This window comes from Cervus elaphus, chromosome 25 (genome assembly GCF_910594005.1).
Source record: "Cervus elaphus chromosome 25, mCerEla1.1, whole genome shotgun sequence".
Lineage (NCBI taxonomy): Eukaryota > Metazoa > Chordata > Mammalia > Artiodactyla > Cervidae > Cervus > Cervus elaphus.
Window position 1 is genome coordinate 34326886 of NC_057839.1, and position 19098 is coordinate 34345983.

General features: G+C 42.3%; 1 protein-coding gene across 8 annotated transcripts in view; it reads right to left on the bottom strand.

The window, feature by feature from the left end:
* The window catches only part of GHR (growth hormone receptor), a 302306-nt gene that overhangs the window by 165487 nt on the left and 117721 nt on the right, over nucleotides 1-19098 (bottom strand). For 7 of the 8 annotated variants that reach the window (XM_043887649.1, XM_043887645.1, XM_043887647.1 and 4 more), the window contains exon 2: nucleotides 3552-3632. In XM_043887649.1, the coding sequence (XP_043743584.1) occupies nucleotides 3552-3621 (70 nt within the window). In that variant the 5' untranslated portion in view covers nucleotides 3622-3632. Of the gene's footprint in view, nucleotides 1-3551; nucleotides 3643-19098 lie in introns of those variants that run through there. The other variant, XM_043887643.1, reaches the window with a different exon arrangement.

Consider the following 19098-nt stretch of genomic DNA (forward strand, 5'->3'; position numbering starts at 1 on the left):
AACAGACAACAGGTGCTCCTCAGCAGTATGTTTATATCCATAACATCTTTATGCATATTTCTCATTAAAATCATTATCACAGGAGCAGCAGTTTTAAGGCAACCAGTTGACAGTTCAACCCTGTGAAGCCCACTGAAAATGGGGCATTGTTGCTCATTTCTGATTTTGGAATAAGAAATTCTCCCTGAGAACCCTCTTACATAGTTGGTGGGAATGTAAATTGGGGCAGCCACTATGGAAACAGTATGGTACTTCTTCAAAACACTAAAAATAGAAGTACCATGTGATCCATCAACTCCATTCCTGGGTATACATCTGGAAAAGGTGAAAACACTTATTTGAAAAGACACAGGCGCCCTGATGTTCACAGCAGCATTATTTACAATAGCCAAGACATGGAAGCAACCCAACTATCTATCAACAAATGGATAAAACAAGACGTATATATGTGTTAATATACAGCGGACTATTACTCAGCCATAAAAAAGAATGGAATTCTGCCATTTGCAATAATGTGGATGGCCATGGAGGGTATTATACTTACTGAAAAAAGTTAGACAGAGAAAGACAAATACTCTATCATATCACTTATTTGTGAAATATAAAGAATAAAACAAATAAATGTATATAGCAAAATAGAAACAGACTCACAGAGAGAACTGGTAGTGAATAGTAGAGAGAGTGGAGAGAAGAGGGGTAACATAGTGATATGGGATTAATAGGTATAAACTACTATATATAAAATAGATAAGCCACAAGAATACATTGCACAGTCTGGGAAATTACAGCTGTAATTTTACAATAACTTTAAATGGAATATAATCTATGAAAATACCAAGTCACTATGCTGTCCCCTGAAAGTAATATTGTAAATGAACTTTAAATGAACTATAAATGAACTTTAAATGAACTGTAAATGAACTATAAGTTTAAATTATATTTTAATTTAAAAAGTTAAATAAACTACATCCAGGAAAAAAAATAAATTCTCCCTAAGAGTAGGTATACTGCCTAGAGGACCAGATATAAAGACTAATATTAACAGCTTATGGATCAGAGACCTAGGAATACAACTTTTGTTGCCCGGACATTATTGACTGGAGTGTGTCAATATTCACTTACATAACACATCGCTAGCACAGGCGTTAGTTACTGCAAAATCCCCCAGTCAATCATGTATTAAGGATGAAAGACAGAGAAAGCAGCTATTTCAACACTGTAGCTAATACAATGGTGGCACTGTTCCGCGCTTAGTTCTCATTAAATTTCCAATAGGCCAATTAGACATAATAAAAAAATCCCCTCAGGGCCAGTATATTTTTAATGGCTCATCTACCCAAGCAAGAAAAGCCCTGCTCAAGGCTTCAAGTGCCAATCTTCCCTGGGCATGCAGATCCGCCATCTTCTACCAGGCTCTGGGCAGCTCTTCTCCAGGTGACGCGTCCCAGATCGCTTGCTCAGCAGCACCACCTCTTCCACTGACCAAACTAGATTCAGTGAATGGCTGGTGAAACTAAAGAAACGTCTTTTTTTTTTTTTCAAAGTCCTCTCTTACATTTTTAGTCTGCCTTATACAATGGGAGAAAAAATAAAGTGATCTGGGTACAATCCAGATCTGGCAGGAAAAAAAAAAAAAACACGTGGCCCATGAAGGTCATCTGAGATTCATGTCAGGAGATCACTCTGGCTGAACCCATCAGATAAATGGCCAGAGCTGGCAAGCACCACACACCCACACACACTCACTCATGTTCAAACAGGCTCATCTGCATCTTCTTATATAAACATCATACCCTGTCCTTAACAATCCTCAGCCATTTTAAGCTAAGAATTCTGGACTAGCCACATATTCCAAAGGAATTTTGGTTAGCCCACTAAGAAAAAAAAAATAACAACTTCTTTTTCCCCTTTGCTAAATTACTTAGTATGTACAAGTACTGTTAAACTGTAAGTACTGTTGAATATACAATTTGTATTTACTATAAACTTTGCATTTTCTTATTCTGTGCTCCCCACGAACAAAAAAACTCCCAGAAAGCAAAAAAAAAAAAAAAAAAAAAGCAAACATAAAAGCAGCTAATTGTTTTGTTTCCTCCACGAAGTTAAAGGTTTACTAAAATGTCAAAGCATTTGAAATATATGCTCTTTGCAGACTCTCTAGGTCAAAAATGTAATTTGAGTTCTAGTCTTTTTAGCCAGGCATACATTTTAAATTTACTTTAGAGTTCCTTTGCCATACTTTTCATTTCACAAGTCTTTTAAATTCCTCAAGCCTAGCCTGGTAGAGTGAAAGTCACCTTAATGAAGAAAGTAGAGATTAAACCACCATGACTTTGGAATGGCTCAGGATCTCAGCTGTAAATCTTTGGCTCAGAACCAGGGTCTAAAACCAGCCATGGGAAAAGCTGCTGACACGGAGCCTGTGATTCCCTCCATGTTCGACTTGCATAATGTTGACATTATAACTCCAAAGAGACCCCAAAATATCTCAAACAATTGTGACTTCTGTTCTATAAATATTTTAAAATTGTTTAAGGAGATAAAATAACATTTTACCCTTCTTGTTTTCTTAGTTTCTCTGGTTGCCCTCAGCAGCTCACTACTAGGGATTTATTTTTGGCTCGAAGGTCAGGGAGGACATTTTAAGGCACTACTTCTGTCGCTAAACTGTGTTTTCCAACATGAGTTGCCTGGTAAGTAGGGGAGCTGGCCGCTCTTAAAGCCACAAGTGATTGTCGTATCATAAAATAGGAGAAACAGATGATTCCTTTCCTTTGTTGAAGCTCAGGCAAGAAAAAAATATCAAGTTCTCAAGATGATATTTTAAAAAGTCTCCCACTTCATTATGAGCATGGTTTTCTTTCAGGGCAGAAAAATCCTTCTCATTCCCTTTCATTACTCACCTATTCCAGTTATTACAGTTTGAGTCCTAAGTTTGAATATATGACAAGTTTTCCAATAGGAAGAGAGTATAAAGAAGAAGGGAGAATTACAGAGATGGCCAAGGAAATTCATGACATCTGAGCACATCATTCAACTACTTCAGCTGTTTCTTCCTTCTAACTTAGCCAAACAGTAACCACCCAGTGAGTGAGAGGTGAACTTTATTTGAAATCTGAAATTTCCACTCTCAGAGAATATGATTAAAAGGCCTTACATCTAAACTCTGGAAACAGGCTTTGGTAACCTCAGTCACAGATGAACTGAGTGATCAGTTGGTGAATAACCCTTTGGTGCAATTTCAATCTTTCTCCCAGAGCCTGAGACCAAGAGACCTGGCATGCCTTCACTAGAAATGTCCTCAGCATGATTTGCAGCATTTATTTTTGATGAAGAAACATCAGCTGCCAAAGCTGACTACTGTGTTCCTCCTAAAACATCCCCAGAGGTGTCCTCCTAGTTTGCAATTTTAAACCTACAACAGGTTTTCTATTTACTGCTACTTAAAACTTACCTCTTTTAATTACATCACCCAAAGAACTTAGATTTCACAAATAAAGTTCAGAGTGGTTTCAAAACACTGTGAATGGGAATAGAAAAGCAGAACTCACCTTCACTCCCAGAAAAAGCATCACTGGAGCCTGCCACTGCCAAGGTCAACAGCAGCTGCCAGAGATCCATACCTGTAGGACCTGCAATCATAACAAAGAAAAATAAAATTAAGCCAAGCAATTAAAAGCAGACCATGTTCATCAAAAATTGTTTAAATACTGGCTGAATCAGGAATGAGTTGACATGCACATCAGCTCTAGAAGGAATCTTCATAAGTCTTTCGCTGCCCTAGAGTCTCACGTTGTCATACTTTTCATGAGAACAAACAGCAGGTTGTAATACATTCTACTTCCGGTGGGTGCTCACCTTGAGAAATAACATAGACACTAGATTTCCACATTCTTGTCAACAGCCATAGAATGACCTCACAACAAATGACACCCATGCATTGCTTTCATGACAGGGCCAGCATGGTTCACTTTAATTTGATCTGGAAATAGAAACTTCTCAGCTGTATCGATAAGCAAGGGACCTTGGGCTGGACAGGCCAAAAAAGGAAAAACAAAACAACCCACTTCAGGCATAGTAAAACTTCTCCAACGGGTTTCCCAGTGAACAAAAGAGCTCAATTAACACTCAAAACACTGCGCTAATGAGCCATAGGAAGGAGGCTTAACTAGAAGGCTCAGAGAGAAGGTGGGAAATGGAAAGGAAAAAAACACCAGTGCTTCCAAGTGGCCTCCCCTGGGACACCTGGTGTTCTTGTGGGTTCTAGTTGCAGAAGGAATGAGGTCTCTGAAAAGCCCAGGAATGTGAGCACCTCAGACTCTAGGAAGGGTCAGTTTGCGGGCTAACTTTGGAATCCCAAGCCTGGCCACACCTTGGACCCTTCAGTGTGATGAATGGGGGGAACAGGTCAACATGCCTCAGCTAGCAAACACCTTTACCTGGAGGAAATGAAGCTTCTTTGTAATAAATAAACCAGATGTCCACCTCCTTGATCTCTAAAGAGACAAGTTTAGGCTGCCTTAAAATGAACTGAGCAGACTGCCCTTTGGAGAGTTGTTGCTACATCTGACGACTAATGCCAAGTACTTTAAATCTTAGTTGCAATATTTCCATAAAATTACAGCTCTTTACAAGTTATTCAGGCAGATCTGATCATCATACTGGGAGCTCCATCGGTGCCTTTATTGGACTTATTTTTGTTACATTCTTGACAACAATGGAATAGTCCTTCTATTACCCCTAATCAAACTGAAATGATGAACACGGATGATTGTTTTCACGGGTAATGGAAGGCTTTGATCCAGGTAACGGCTGTGTAATTCTGAATAGGTATTAAATGTCTGACGCTCTACATTTTCATTTCTAGACAGTGGGTGATGCCACATTTAAAAAATTCTGTATCATTTTTTTTATGTTCTTAAAACATTTAAGAAAACATCTCTAGGTGAATGGAATCTCTCTTGTGTTCCCACATGCATGAGAACAGCCCTCACACAGTGCCCCAAGGGTCATTCATAGGATTGAGTGTGACATCATAGAGGAACACACTTTGCCAACAGTGAGTTCACACTAATGTGAGTTGGGGTTATTATGACACCTGTGTTTTAAAGTCTTAATCTGGAAGGCTTCGGGCTAATGGCTTTGCATAATCCTCATCCACTTTCTCTGAGCCTCTCTCCCAAGATCCTTAACTCCCAGATGAACAGGCCATTATATTCATAATTTGAGGTCTCCAGCAGAAATATTAGTTTGGCCAAGAAGTTTGTTCGGGTTTTCCCATAAGATCTTATGGGAATACATAAATAGGCTTATGGGAATACATAAAGAGGCTAAAAACAAACACGTTATAGGTTGAAAATGTTACCCTCTTGATAGCTGGGTACTTCCTTTAAAGTTTTATTTCACAAGCCTTTTTTTAAGGAAGAAAAGCTCTGAGGGACTGGACTCTGTATCTAGTGCCAGGTTCACTCCCCATGCCTTACCACACTGTGTGGCAGGTTAAAGAAGCCTCCCCTGGCACATGCTTTCCTGATGTCAGGTCCTAACAGTGAATCCCATTCTGAGGCAGTCCTGTACGCCCCGCGACCGAACAAGGATATGAACAGGTTCGCATTTCTCAGAAGGATGCTTCCCTGGTTTGGAAGTCACCTCTCCACACTTCTCAGAGAGTCTTGCCAGATGCTAGAGACAAGTGAATTTTGCTTCAGATGAAATGTAGTTGGCCTCCACCCATCCCCAAAACTTTTGAAAGCTGCTGCCTACAAATGAACTTCATTTCCCCCAAATAAGGAACTGATGATCACAACAATTCCTTTAGGAGCCAGATCCATCTCCAACAGGCCACATTCTATCTCATGAAACAAATCGGAATCCACAAAGCAAAATGAACCAGAAACCTGTTGGCACACCCCCACAGCAGAATAGGAGGTTATTTAGAACAGCTGTCCTCGCACAAAGAGTAGTCCACTGCCATCGAGAGCAGAGCATAGGGACCCCTCAACTCTAGGGCTCTAACAAGGGGTGGGAGCACAGAAGAAGCCACAGCAATGTGGCTGGATTCCAGGAAGGGCTAAGTGTTTCCTTAGAGATGAATGCTCCCCTTCCACTGTTGCTGGCTCAGTGGGGATGACTGCGAAAGTGGTCCCCTGTGTACTCTCCTCCTTTCCACTGCCCTAGTGAACTCTCTCTAATGCCTTCACATGAACAGAGTGTTAGTTGGCCTGGGCTGATTCAACTGTAAGCTTCTCCCTTCAACTATGAGAGCTCTGCATGGCAGCTTCTAGATGAGAGGATTCTCTTCCATTAGGTCCTGAAGGAGATAAAATGTCACTGAAGACAAGAGAGCGCCAAAACATGAAGCTTGGTACTTTAATCTATCAGAGATGTGCCAGATGTGAGCAGGAGAAAATCCCTTTATTTCCCTTTCCTAATATAATAATCTAACTAGAGGCAGGCATTGTTCAGAGGCATCTATTAAATTGCACCTTAGTCTACAGGGTTTTTGAAGTTCGCAATATTTTCCTAGGGAAAACCCCTCTCTACGTTTCTAATATTTGTGCATTCTTTGGCTATAGCCACAAGGTATGATTTTCACTGGGGTAGGGGAAGAAGGAGCTGCTATTCTTGCATCAGGGAACTCACACCATTTGGAGCTCAATGAGCCTGAGGCATTTTGCCTGTTCCCCCTTCCACAAGGGAGAGCCAGTTGAAAAGCCCTGTGATCCAGCTGGCGTGAGTTTTAATTCTGTAAACTGCTTAGCAGAGGAAGCCTCCAAATCACAGCGCGGCCAATGACATAAGTTTTGTTCCTTGGCTATAAAATAGTCCATAAACACACGAGAAGAGACGGAGATTAAATACAATATTTTTTTCCTAACATGTTATAGCCAACTCCAGGCAAAGGAAGCCATTGGCTCAATTCTCTTTCGTTTAAAATTAACAAGTATTTGTTGAATCACCAGTACATGCTAGCATTATTCAAGGCACTGCTGCTGCTGCTGCTAAGTCACTTCAGTCATGTCTGACTCTGTGCGACCCCATAGACGGCAGCCTACCAGGCTCCCTTGTCCCTGGGATTCTCCAGACAAGAACACTGGAGTGGGTTGCCATTTCCTTCTCCAATGCATGAAAGTGAAAAGTGAGAGTGAAGTCGCTCAGTCGTGTCTGACTCTTAGCGACCCCATGGACTACAGCCTACCAGGCTCCTCCGTCCATAGGATTTTCCAGGCAAGAGTACTGGAGTGGGGTGTGATTGCCTTCTCCTATTCAAGGCACAATGGAAAATATAAAAGCAATCAGAATCATTGAGAAATCACTATTTCTCAGAGATACAGAGAAATGAGATATCCACACAGAAATGATGAGCAGCAGGTCAATTTAAAGATAAGACTACTTTGCAAAGAATCCCTATGTCATCTTTATTAAAAGTAACACTAAAAAAGATATAAAGCCATACAGGAATACATGTGCTCATATCTGGTTAGTAATTTACCAGAGATATAATGAACCACTACCCAAAACCACCTACACCCTCTGATTTGCATCATGTACTTAAAAGGAAAAGTCAAAAAGCATCCTTAGAAGTGTGATAACATTTTAATAAATGGGAGGAGTAAAATAACAGATTTAGGAGCTTGTAGTCCTGTCACAGCCAAGTTAGGAAGAATATCAAAATGGTAGCTGAATTGATGAGAAATAAGTTTCCCCAAATTTCTGTTTTACTGATCTAGTGATTCTGCTCTGCAAAAAGTGAAAGAAAGAAAGTGAAGTGGCTCAGTCGTGTCCGACTCTTTGCTACACATGGACTATAATCTGTCAGACTCCTCTGCCCATGGGATCTTCCAGCCAAGAATACTGCAGTGGGTTGCCATTTCCTTCTCCAGGGGATCTTCCCAACCCAGGGATCAAACCTGGGTCTCCCGTGCTATAGGCAGACTCTTTACCATCTGAGCCACCAGGGAAGCCCTGGAAAAAGTGAGGGTTGATTAAAAAAAACCCCAACAGTAGCAGAATTGTTTATATTGCAAAACCAAGACTCCAGGTAGATAACCTAATAATGTGTACTTTCTGATGCTAGTGTGATTACTAATGAAATATTGCAAAACTGAATCTCATTGATTTCCTGGTGAAGCTTTTCTAAGAACTCAGCACTGAAAAAGGAAGAGGTTCATCCAAAAGGGTATTTTAAATAATCCATTCTAATTAGCTTCAGGCATTTATTTGAACAGTTTGCACCTAGAGTTCATGTTATTATCTACTTTTTGGTGATGGTCATTTGAAAATCTGTCAGACACAAAATGCCTTAGGTCAATTTATCTCCTTCCTATCATTGAGGGAGAAAAAAATTCACAGACATTATTGATATAACTACTCTTGCTGAAATTTCTCTTCCTTGAGGGATCCGGTAGGGAATACAAGATGGGAAAGTGATTTAAATGGATAAGGTGTGGGGGGAAAAATCCTTTGGAAGTGGTATATATAGTAAGTCTCCATTTTTATTTAAAAAAATAGAGCATATATGGTGGGTATTAACACTTGTGCTAATTTAGTTACTACCAGTCACAACCACTGAATATTTCAAATGTGGCTAACACAACTGAAGAATTAAATAAGTTTAATTATACTTAATTTTGATTAAGCATACATTCAGAACAGGCTGGGTATGTAAACCTTCTTCAACAGTACATTTTATAAGATCTAAGTACAGATCAAGTATATTTCATATGAAAAGTTAGCATCTAAATTGAGATGTCCTGTAAGTGTAAAATATACATGGACTTTGAACTGCTGCTGCTGCTAAGTCGCTTCAGTCATGTCTGACTCTATGCGACCCCATAGACGGTAGCCTACCAGGCTCCTCCATCCCTGGGATTCTCCAGGCAAGAACACGGGAGTGGGTTGCCATTTCCTTCTCGAATGCATGAAAGTGAAAGTGAAGTTGCTCAGTCGTGTCTGACTCTTCGCGACCCCATGGACGGCAGCCTGCCAGGCTCCTCTGTCCATGGGATTTTCCAGGCAAGAGTACTGGAGTGGGGTGCCATTGCCTTGAAGTGAAGTGAAGTTGCTCAGCCGTGTCCGACTCATTGCAACCCCATGAACTGTAGCCTACCAGGTTCCTCTGTCCATGAGATTTTCCAGGCAAGGATACTGGAGTGGGTTGCCATTTCCTTCTCCAGGGGATCTTCCCGACCCAGGGATCGAACCCAGGTCTCCCACACTGTAGGCAGATGCTTTAGCGTCTGAGCCACCAGGGAAGTCCCATGGAGAAGGGAAAGGCTACCCATTCCAGTATTCTGGCTTGGAGAATTCCACAGACTGTGTATAGTCCATGGAGTCCCACAGAGTTGGACATGACTGAGCCATTGCCTTAGGTCTTCCCAAATGCAGAATGATGCGACAAAAGATTTACTGAAGACTTAGGTATGATTATATTTATGGAAGCTTTTTAGGGTACCCACTATGCCTTTGTTTACCTTTAGAAGTATGACAATTCACAGTGTATCTCTCTTTGACTCATAGTCAGTGGTGTACTAATATCTAACAATTGTCTCTCTGGAGTAATAACTTTAAAAGGGCCACAGTTGGTAGCATTTGCCAATCTCTGTGATATAAATACCTCCACTAAGGCTGATTTTAAGCTACCAAGTCAGTTAACTTGGATTCATTGAATCACTGACATCACTAAATGTAGATTCACAAGTTGGTCTAAGCACACCACCAGTTGGGAAAGTAAATGATGCTCTCTGGACTTCAGGTGAGGTAACAGGTACAAAGATTAAACGATCTGCTGACATGGACACAGCAGGTAGAAGACAGTGCTACTGAGTGAGCCCTGGACACTTGGGTTCATCTGATACCACCCATTCCAAGTCAGATGGCCATATGTCATTAATAATCATTGATACTTTTCCAGGGCTATAGAAATTACTATCAAACTCTATCATAGATGCTATCCTTGCCCTTCAACTACAGAGGGTGAGCTTAGGGCTTCAGTGCACAAGTTCTGGAATGAGGTTCAAATCCTTGCTTTACCAAACCTCAGTTTACTCTGTGTGTATCAACACTTGCTATTTATTACACTTTCTGATACTAGTGATTAAGCAGACCATTTTATGTTTCCATAGGACTGGGAGAGGGGCCCTCATTGTAGGTCCTGGAATGGAAGCCTAGGATGTGGTAATGTCATCCACACAATAGGTGAGACTTCCCTCTTCAATCAAGCACTTAAATCACATGAATGTCCAGGGAAGGGGAAGGATCAACATAATGTAATGTGTGTATCACCTAGGATAAGCAGGAATGCTGCTCACTTCTGCTTAGGTGTGCAGGCAAACTGCATACATACATGGAGGTGGGAGAAGTAATCAGATTAAAAAGTTTGGGAATCCAGAGGTTGATTTTCCCCTTAATCACAGTCTCATCTACTGTAAGATTATTATATGCTGCTGTTTACTGGATCCAGATCATCTGTTTCATGAGTGATGGATTTTTATAGTTGAAAACTGGGTAGATGAATTCTAATAATAAGATGCTTGGTTTAAAGCCAGGAATCTTCCTGTGAGAACACAGAGAAGGCAACTGGGTTACAGGAACCTGGGCTTCCACCCTTTTCTTTCTGGAGGAGTGAAAGAATAAGGGCCATTTCAAGACCAAAGGCTTGGTGCTTCCCCTTTCCTAGTAAGCATGGGCATTCTGTTGGGAGTGGACCTTTCTTGGAGCATGGGACATCCTGTTTGAATTCTGCAGGGGCCGGTGGCACTTTGAAACCCCTCAACACAATAGCTAGACCGATGGATGACCGTCAAACTCACCCAGCCTGATACACTCGGTGCATTCACTGAGCACGAGGCAGGTGTAACTCTTACATGGAAGAGAAAATCAGTCACAAAGGTGGGTGCTTATTTGAATAGTATGTTCCATTTCTTTGTATATCTTACAGTATTGCACCTACAAAGTCATTTTTTCTCCTAAATAGAATTTGAGAAAGCAAACCTCTTACTGGACCTCTGGTTTCTCTCTTTCCATGAGTGGCTTTTTTTTTTCCACCCCCCCAAAAATCTAATTTTTATTACTGTGACAGATCACACAGAACATGGAGAATGTATATTAAACAAAGTTGAAGATGCTGAAGTTTCTTCCAAGACTCTCAGATGGAAATACAGACTTTGTTTTACCTAATTTATTGGAAATAGATAAGTTATTGAAGATCTAATAGGATGAAGTCTTCAAATAACAAAAAAGATTCAGTATCTTGCTGAGATATAATTTGAAAATGATTTCGACCATAACTCAGAGTATTCAAGGAGTCACTCACATACCTGGGTCACATATAGAGCAAATGTTGGAAGAAACTCTTTTTTTCTTTTATCAAGTCCAAAACAGTGAAGTTGTTGTTTCAGGGTAAACAAGTTGGGAAACCAAGAGTGAGGCAATATGCTCTCCTGGGAAATGCATGGCTAGAAAAGGAGTCAGCAATCCTGTGCCCTGGATGCAGCCCAGCGTCGCCCCATGTGACGGCTCGGGCAGTAAGTTCATCACTGCGGGGCCTGTCCCCTCACCTACACACCACGGCAGGCCTCTGTGATGCACCAAACCCGTGCTGTGCAAAGTAATAAACAAGTGCGGGTGCAGAGGCTTCCTCCTGTCCTGAAGCTGCCAGGCTCCTCGTCTTTCTCGTCCTCCAGCTGTGAGCAACCTGGAGGCCACAGTTGTGTGTGACTCACACTTTTATCCCCAGCAACTAGCCCTGGACCCCACAGAGGAGATGCCCCTTCCAAAATCTGCCAGTGAATAAATGTGCCAAAGTGAAAGTGAAAGTGAAGTCACTCAGTCGTGTCCGACTCTTTGCGACCCCATGGACTGTAGCCTACCAGGCTCCTCCGTCCATGGGATTCTCCAGGCAAGAATACTGGAGTGGGGTGACATTTCCTTCTCCAGGGGATCTTCCCAACCCAGGGATCGAACCCGGGTCTCCCTCATTGGAGGCAGACGCTTTAACCTCTGAGCCACCAGGGAAGCCCATACCTTATTATTTCATTCATTCCTTGCAAAAGATCCTCATTTTAAAATAGGGAAAACAAAAGTTTAGAGGTGCTTTGGAAGTGAAGGGAACCCCACAAACTCGGATGGAATACTTCCAGGTATGGATTGGAACCTTCTCCAAGGCCTGCCATTGCCTTTCATGCTTCTTTGAACATGCTAAGTCAGGCTGACTAAACACACAAGTAGGGTACCAGTAAGGCAGGCCATACTTCAGAAAGCAAGAGAAAGAGAGCAAAGTCCAGATTTAAATCATGGACAGGGACAGGCACTATAGTATTTCCAGTACTGAGGGCCTGTCAAGGACGGTGATAACTCATAAGCGCTGACGTAGTTTCTTTAGGAGAAGGACATTCATCTCTATGTCTCAGAGATTCCGAGAGCACCTGGTCTACTTTTAGGTACATTACTTAAGAGCTATGCGGTGTGCCCTTTCCATGACATGAGGGCATCACCCGCCCCTTTGGAGCCTATATTATAAATAGAAAGAAGTCTATTTGGCCAGACTGACTGGCTGCCAGATAGATGGCAAACACAGGGCAGATCAATGTCACGTCTCATCGCCAGGAACTTTACAATACACCATTTCACTCTACAGATCATGGAAGGTGTAATAGCTTGATGTGGACCATCCATTGTTAATAGCTTTAGTAGAAAATGCCCTCCAAGAGAGCACCTTGTCACCGAAATATAATGCCAGCCACAAATGCCTGCCGTCCGTGTAATTTTAAATTTCCTCACAACCACATTAAGAGTAAGAAATAGATAAATTTTAATTATATATCCTAATTAACCCAATGTATCCAAAATATCATCTCTTCATCATGTAGTAAATAGGAAAAGTATTGAGATATTTTATGCACTTCTCTTTTCCCACACTGAGTTTTTGAATCTGGTGTGTATTTCACACTCACAGCACATGGCAACTGGCACCAGTCACATTAAAAGTGCTTAAGAGCCGCCGGCAGTGAGAGGCCACTGCGCTGGGCGGTGCAGTTCTGAGCCTCTGAGACCGGGGAGGTCCATGTGCCCAGCCCCCGGCTACTGCAGGATGTATCTGTGTAGACCAAACTGCTGAGAAGAGACTTTTAAACATATTTTGCAAGGTCCAATAATTTCTTAAGGTCCTAGAAAGAGTTTTTCTACTGAAGCGAGAAGCAGGCTTTTATAGACCATAACACTCATTTTGCATGTAATTACTGAGCACTGAACTCTACAAATAATTAAACCATAAACCCAGCAACAGATCTGTCACTAGGTATGGGACCTTAAGTCAATCATTTCACACCCTTAGCCTTTTTATTTCCAAAAGAGCATGTTGGGAGCATATCAATAGTTCTTAGCCTTGATTGTGTATTAGACCTTACAAACAAATGCCCTGGCTTTACCATAGTATCAAAGGTAAACGGGAAATTTGGCTTCCGAGGTGACACAGTGGTAAAGAATTCACCTGCAGATGCAGGAGATGTGGGTTCGATCCCTGGGTGGGAGAGATTCCCTGGAGTAGGAAGTGGCAACCCACTTCAGTAATTTTGCCTGAAAAATTCCGTGAACAGGGGAGTCTGGTGGGCTACAGTCCATGGGGTTGCAAAGAATCAGATACAACTGAGCATGCATGAGCAAACTGAAAATCAATGACCTACTGCAAGTCAAACGTGCTATGATTTTGAAGTCTGTGAAAACAGAATCCAGCTGTTCCAAGCAGCCTCTATGGGTGCTGCTTGAGGGGTGATGGGGAAGGTGAGGGGGAGAGTAAAACATTATTCTCCCCCATTCAGCTGACCAATAAACATAATTTTTAAAAATAACACATAACCAAGGGGTTTAAATGCTGAAATATGAAAAGTAGGATCAGAAAATATTAACCAATGAAACTGCAAAAGAAAGAACATGTGTAAACAGATGAGACCAGTCATCCACAGATATTTGATCACTCCAATAATGATATAACATGATTTCAAAGTGTTGCTGATGAGACTGGATAGGTAGAATGCTAAAGAGGTCCCCCGGTCCCCCAAAGACAATCATCTCTGGTTATTCCACCATTAATCTAGGTACTGCACTGGTGGGACTTCACAGATGTTATTAAGGTTACAAATCAACTGACTTTAAAATAGGGAGACTATTCTGGATTGTCTGGGTGATTTACATTTAATCACATTAGTCTGTAAGACCAGGAGAGGAAGTTAGCCAGTGAGATGTGGCAGAAGGGGAAGTCAGAAAGGTTAGAAGCTTGAGAGGGACCTGCCCTCCTGTTACTAGAGGGGCCACATGGCATGAGATGCAATGCAGGCAGACTCGAGGAGCAAAAATGGTCTCCTAGCTGACAATCAGCAAGGAAAGGGGGACGACAGTCCTGCAATGGCCACGAACTGAATTTGGTCAACAACGTGAATGAACCTGGAAGCAAATTCATGCCTAGGACCTCCCAAAGGTAATGCAGCCCTAATGACAGCTGATTTCAGCCTTGTGAACTCTGAGGCAAGAATCCAGTTGCACCAGCCCGTGTCCAGACTTCTCACTTACAGAACTGTGAGCTAACAACTGGCTTTTTATAAGGTCACTCAATTTATGGTAATTTGTTTTAGAAGCAATAGAAAACAAACACGGTCTTTAAGAGTCTATTTTAGAGCCTGAGGTGACATCCTAAACATTAGTCACGAAGACAACTATCAAGCCATGACAGAAACACAGCCAGAAGGAGAGGAGATTTTTACAAGAGCAAAGAATTTTGGAGGCAGAAGGAGCTTTAGAGACAATCCAGTCTAATCAATTAATAATTGATGAAGAACCCTGAAAAAAATAGTAAATAATTTATGGCTTTGTCTCACCCAACTACCTAGGACCAACAAGAATGTCCCAAGACAGAGACAGGTACCAGAATCTTCCTTGCAGAGTCTGCTGATGCTCTCCCTTGAGAGCATCAAGTTCTCTCCATTCTAACTCTACAATTGCCAAATGACCTGCTGATTCTTGTCTTGTTTTCTGGGTTCTCTCTGGAAAATTAATACAATAACAAGCTGAAATGAAATTGCTTCACAGCTGACATGAAAAACAAACAAATGGATTGGCATTCATCTCATGAGGTTGGCCAGTGTAAGTTGGGCGCCTAGAATCTAATCATCTCTGGGTCAACTGATGCAATATATTGTTTGAAGACATCAATCTGGACATGAGTTGATCAGTTGATCCAGAGAAAGCCGGAGAGATCCCATTTAAATTAGTTTGCTGGCCTTGCTTCTCATTTTAACCTCATGTCAGACAGGAAATTAAAAAACTGTCAATGAAAAGATAAATCAAAATCAAGGTCAAAATCTATGAAAGAATAGAGTCGGGAGAAGATAAGGACAAGGCGCATGTATTTATGGAGGAAAAGGTCTCGTGGAAGGGAGGACAGGCTATCTTTGTAACATGTCCTTGTAAATCTAACATCTGGGCTCAGGAGAGCTTGTTTTCAGTACCCCTGAGTGGAATGTTCATTTTCCAGGAGCCTTATGTTTACCACCCCATGGGACCACCACAGCATGACTAAGGAAACTAACTCAATGATCTGGTCATGTTTCTCCTAAATCAGTTGGCTAGTGAATGAAGCTGGAACAAGCAGGCTGAGCCAAAGTCTGAAGGGCTATTAATTCAAGAAGACCATCCTCCTATCAAGAAGTCAAAGGAACAGACGCTAAAACACTTTCCATTGCAGTCTGTCTGAGAGAAATCAGTTATTTCATATCCTGGAGAGCAGTAATAAAACATTCCTCTTCCCATCAAACTGAAAAGTGATTCAAATGAATTTTTTCACTCTCAATCACTTGTGATCATCTTATCAGTCAAAACTTTACCTCCAAATGGGGAAGAAAAGCTACAGGGAGTGCCACCGTGGCAGTTTACACAGAGCATTGTGTAAATGTTGAACCAGAAGGCAGGTGCCCTAGACAAAGAGAAATAGTCACCGGGATGCCCATAAGCCTTTGAAATCAGTCCTGTCCAAACTGAATGAACTCAGCATCTCCTACCCGCCCCCAGTTTCCCAACTAACAAACAAATGGCTTCATCTCATACATTTTCTAAGTTGCTTCATGAAGTTATGGCTCCCACATTAGCTGAACTATCAAGAGACAACTTGGTTACTTCATATACACCACGTGTAACTTGTCATCATAACGGGGTGATTCTACCTCAGAATTCTCTCTGGAAGGTAACGCCTCCTCCGTCAATGCCTGCCACTCTTCTTTAGACTTAAAATAGCTGCTGTCACTGGCTCTCTTTACCTTCAAGGCTGCTGCTGGACAAACCCCAAATTTATCTATTCCTCAAAATCATGCTCAAATATCACTTTCTCCATGAAGCCTTCCACATTCTCCTGAGACTTAACCTTTCATCCCTCTACTATAAAATGTGCCCTGACACAGAAGTCACAAGGTAACAAACGCTTGTTTGTGGAATGAATGAGTTCTCAGTGCCTGTGTTGTTATAAGTTTCCTCAGGGCAAGACACCGGAGAAGGCAATGGCACCCCACTCCAGTACTTGTGCTTGGAAAATCCCATGGACGGAGGAGCCTGGTGGGCTGCAATCCATGGGGTCGCTAAGAGTCGGACACGACTGAGTGACTTCACTTTCACTTTTCACTTTCATGCATTGGAGAAGGAAATGGCAACCCACTCCAGTGTTCTTGCCTGGAGAATCCAAGGGATGGGGGAGCCTGGTGGGCTTGCATCTATGGTGTCGCACAGAGTCGGACACAACTGAAGTGACTCAGCAGCAGCAGCAGGGCAAGACACAGACTTTCCCCTCATCTATTTATCACTCTGCTATAGGAGTTTGGGTGAAAGAGAGCAGAGGGTACTTTGGAGGTTAGGGGACGGGCTTGGGCTGACCTTTGGGCAGCCAGAATATCACCTGAGGATGCTGGATATAAGTGTGAGAGAATTTCACAAAGGCACAGAAGGTCATAGTTACTCAAAATTCTGCCCAACATTGACCCGAACGGCTGGCTGCTTATGCCAGAGGAAAGGCTTCACTGCTCCTCTGGAAGGAGGCAGACCTCACAGGTCAGTCTTCCCCGTCACTGTCTTACCCTAGTCCCCTCAGAATCCACAGCCAATCTCCTCTCTACTTTTACAGGAGGGACAAGGAGAAAAAGTCAAGAGACAAAGAAGGAAGTTGGGTGCAGGGGGTTTCCTGCTCCCCTTTCACTGTTGACACAGGCTACAGCACGAATCACAATTCCTTTTTTTCTTTGGAAATTATTCCCCATGCTCACTAGATTATATTCTTTAAACTACAACTTCATTTAAGGAAATGGGTTTACTAGTTTCTCTAGAAAAAAAAAAATGTCTGGAAGCCTAACATTAGTGATGGTGGGGGTTGGGAGGACCACTGCGGAGATGGAATCACAATCATAGAGCTTAGGGGCGGAATAGGGCCCTAAGGACCGTGCTACTGTAAAGGTCTCACTTCACAGACAAGTTAAGCAAAGCCCAAAGGGATTAAGTGACGAGTACAAGACCCCAGCTCGGCTGTGAGCAGCACCCAGGCCTCTCATCCCCAGTCCAGTGGGCTTTTCAATATTTCACCTTGTCTTCAATATGTTGCTCTATTTTCAAGGAGCAAAAAGTCAGTTTACCCTCAGGCTCACACGTGCTGTCACATATAATATCACGTATCATTAGGCATTCAGCACAAACAAATCCTAACAAGTGTGGAGGTGAGATGAACGAAGCTCTCCTGGCCTTCCCCAGCTCCACAGTTAGCTCCCCTAGCCACTTTCTGTGAGTTAAGACAAGAGCCCTGGAACAACCCAGAAATGAAATCTACTCACAGCCAGCCCTCAGGACTGGAGCAAACTGAGCCTGACGTTCCGAGAATAATCTTGATTAGCACTTTGCAAAAATCTATTCTCCACACTGACACCACACAGCTCTCCTTCCAAGTGCAGCTTGGCAGCCTGTTTCACTCTATCTAGTATCAATGACAAACCCTTAGCAAGTTCCTTCTAGTCCTGTGTGATCTCACCTGGACTCCTATCTTTCCATGTCCATCTTCCACCACTTGCCCAAACCTCCCCCTTTCCTCCATCCATGGAGGAACATTTTCAGAAGGCTCCAGGCTATTCATACCTTCACCCCTGTGTACCTTCCACCCTATTTCCACTTCATTCATCCCAGGTACTCATTCCCCAAACCTCAGCTCAAGGTCAGTTCAACTTAAATACATTTCTAGCAACACACCCCTACTCCCTACAAGGAGAAGTTAGATGCCTCCCCTCTATCCTTGCCAAACCTCCATCATAGCATCCTGAGATGCCCACTACTTTCTTTTCCCTCCCCTGAGGGTCATCTCTGTATCCCCCTATCTTGCAATACCTAACACACTCAGCTTGAAATGAATCATTACATAAATGAATAGATTCCCCTGGACTTTAAAATAGATGTTTTTAAGGGGGTAGGAGCACATCCTTCCGTTGAAAGTTCAGCTGAATGCTTTTCAATGAGATAAAATAAGTGGCATTTCCCATCGCATAAGGCATGATGCGTGTGTGTGTTAGTTACTCATTCGTGTCTGACTCTGTGACCCTATTGGACCCTTTGTGACCCCTCCAGGCTCCTTTGTCCAGGGGATTCCCCAGGCAAGAATACTGGAGTCGGTAGCCATCCCCTTTCTCCAGCAGATCTTACAGACCCAGGGATCGAACCCAGGTCTCCTGCATTGCAGGCAGATTCTTTACCATCTGAGACACAAGGGAAGTCCACGGCACAACAGGACAGCCCTAATCAGGCATGCAGGTAGGAACCTGAGACACCAAAGTAAACCAGCCAAAGGGTACAGCTAGCAGCACAAAAAAACTAAGTCTTAGTTTCCTTTTCTTTAATATGTTGACCATTCCTAAGACTTTAGAAAACCTGGAAGAAAATGCAAAACAAATATGCAATTGTGGTGGCACTTCTTCATGACACTCCTCTAAAATATAAACTGACTGCTGAAATGTAAAACATGAACCACAATTATAACCCCGAAATGTCTCCTGAGTGCCAATTAATTATTTCTGTCGACTTTCTCAAAAT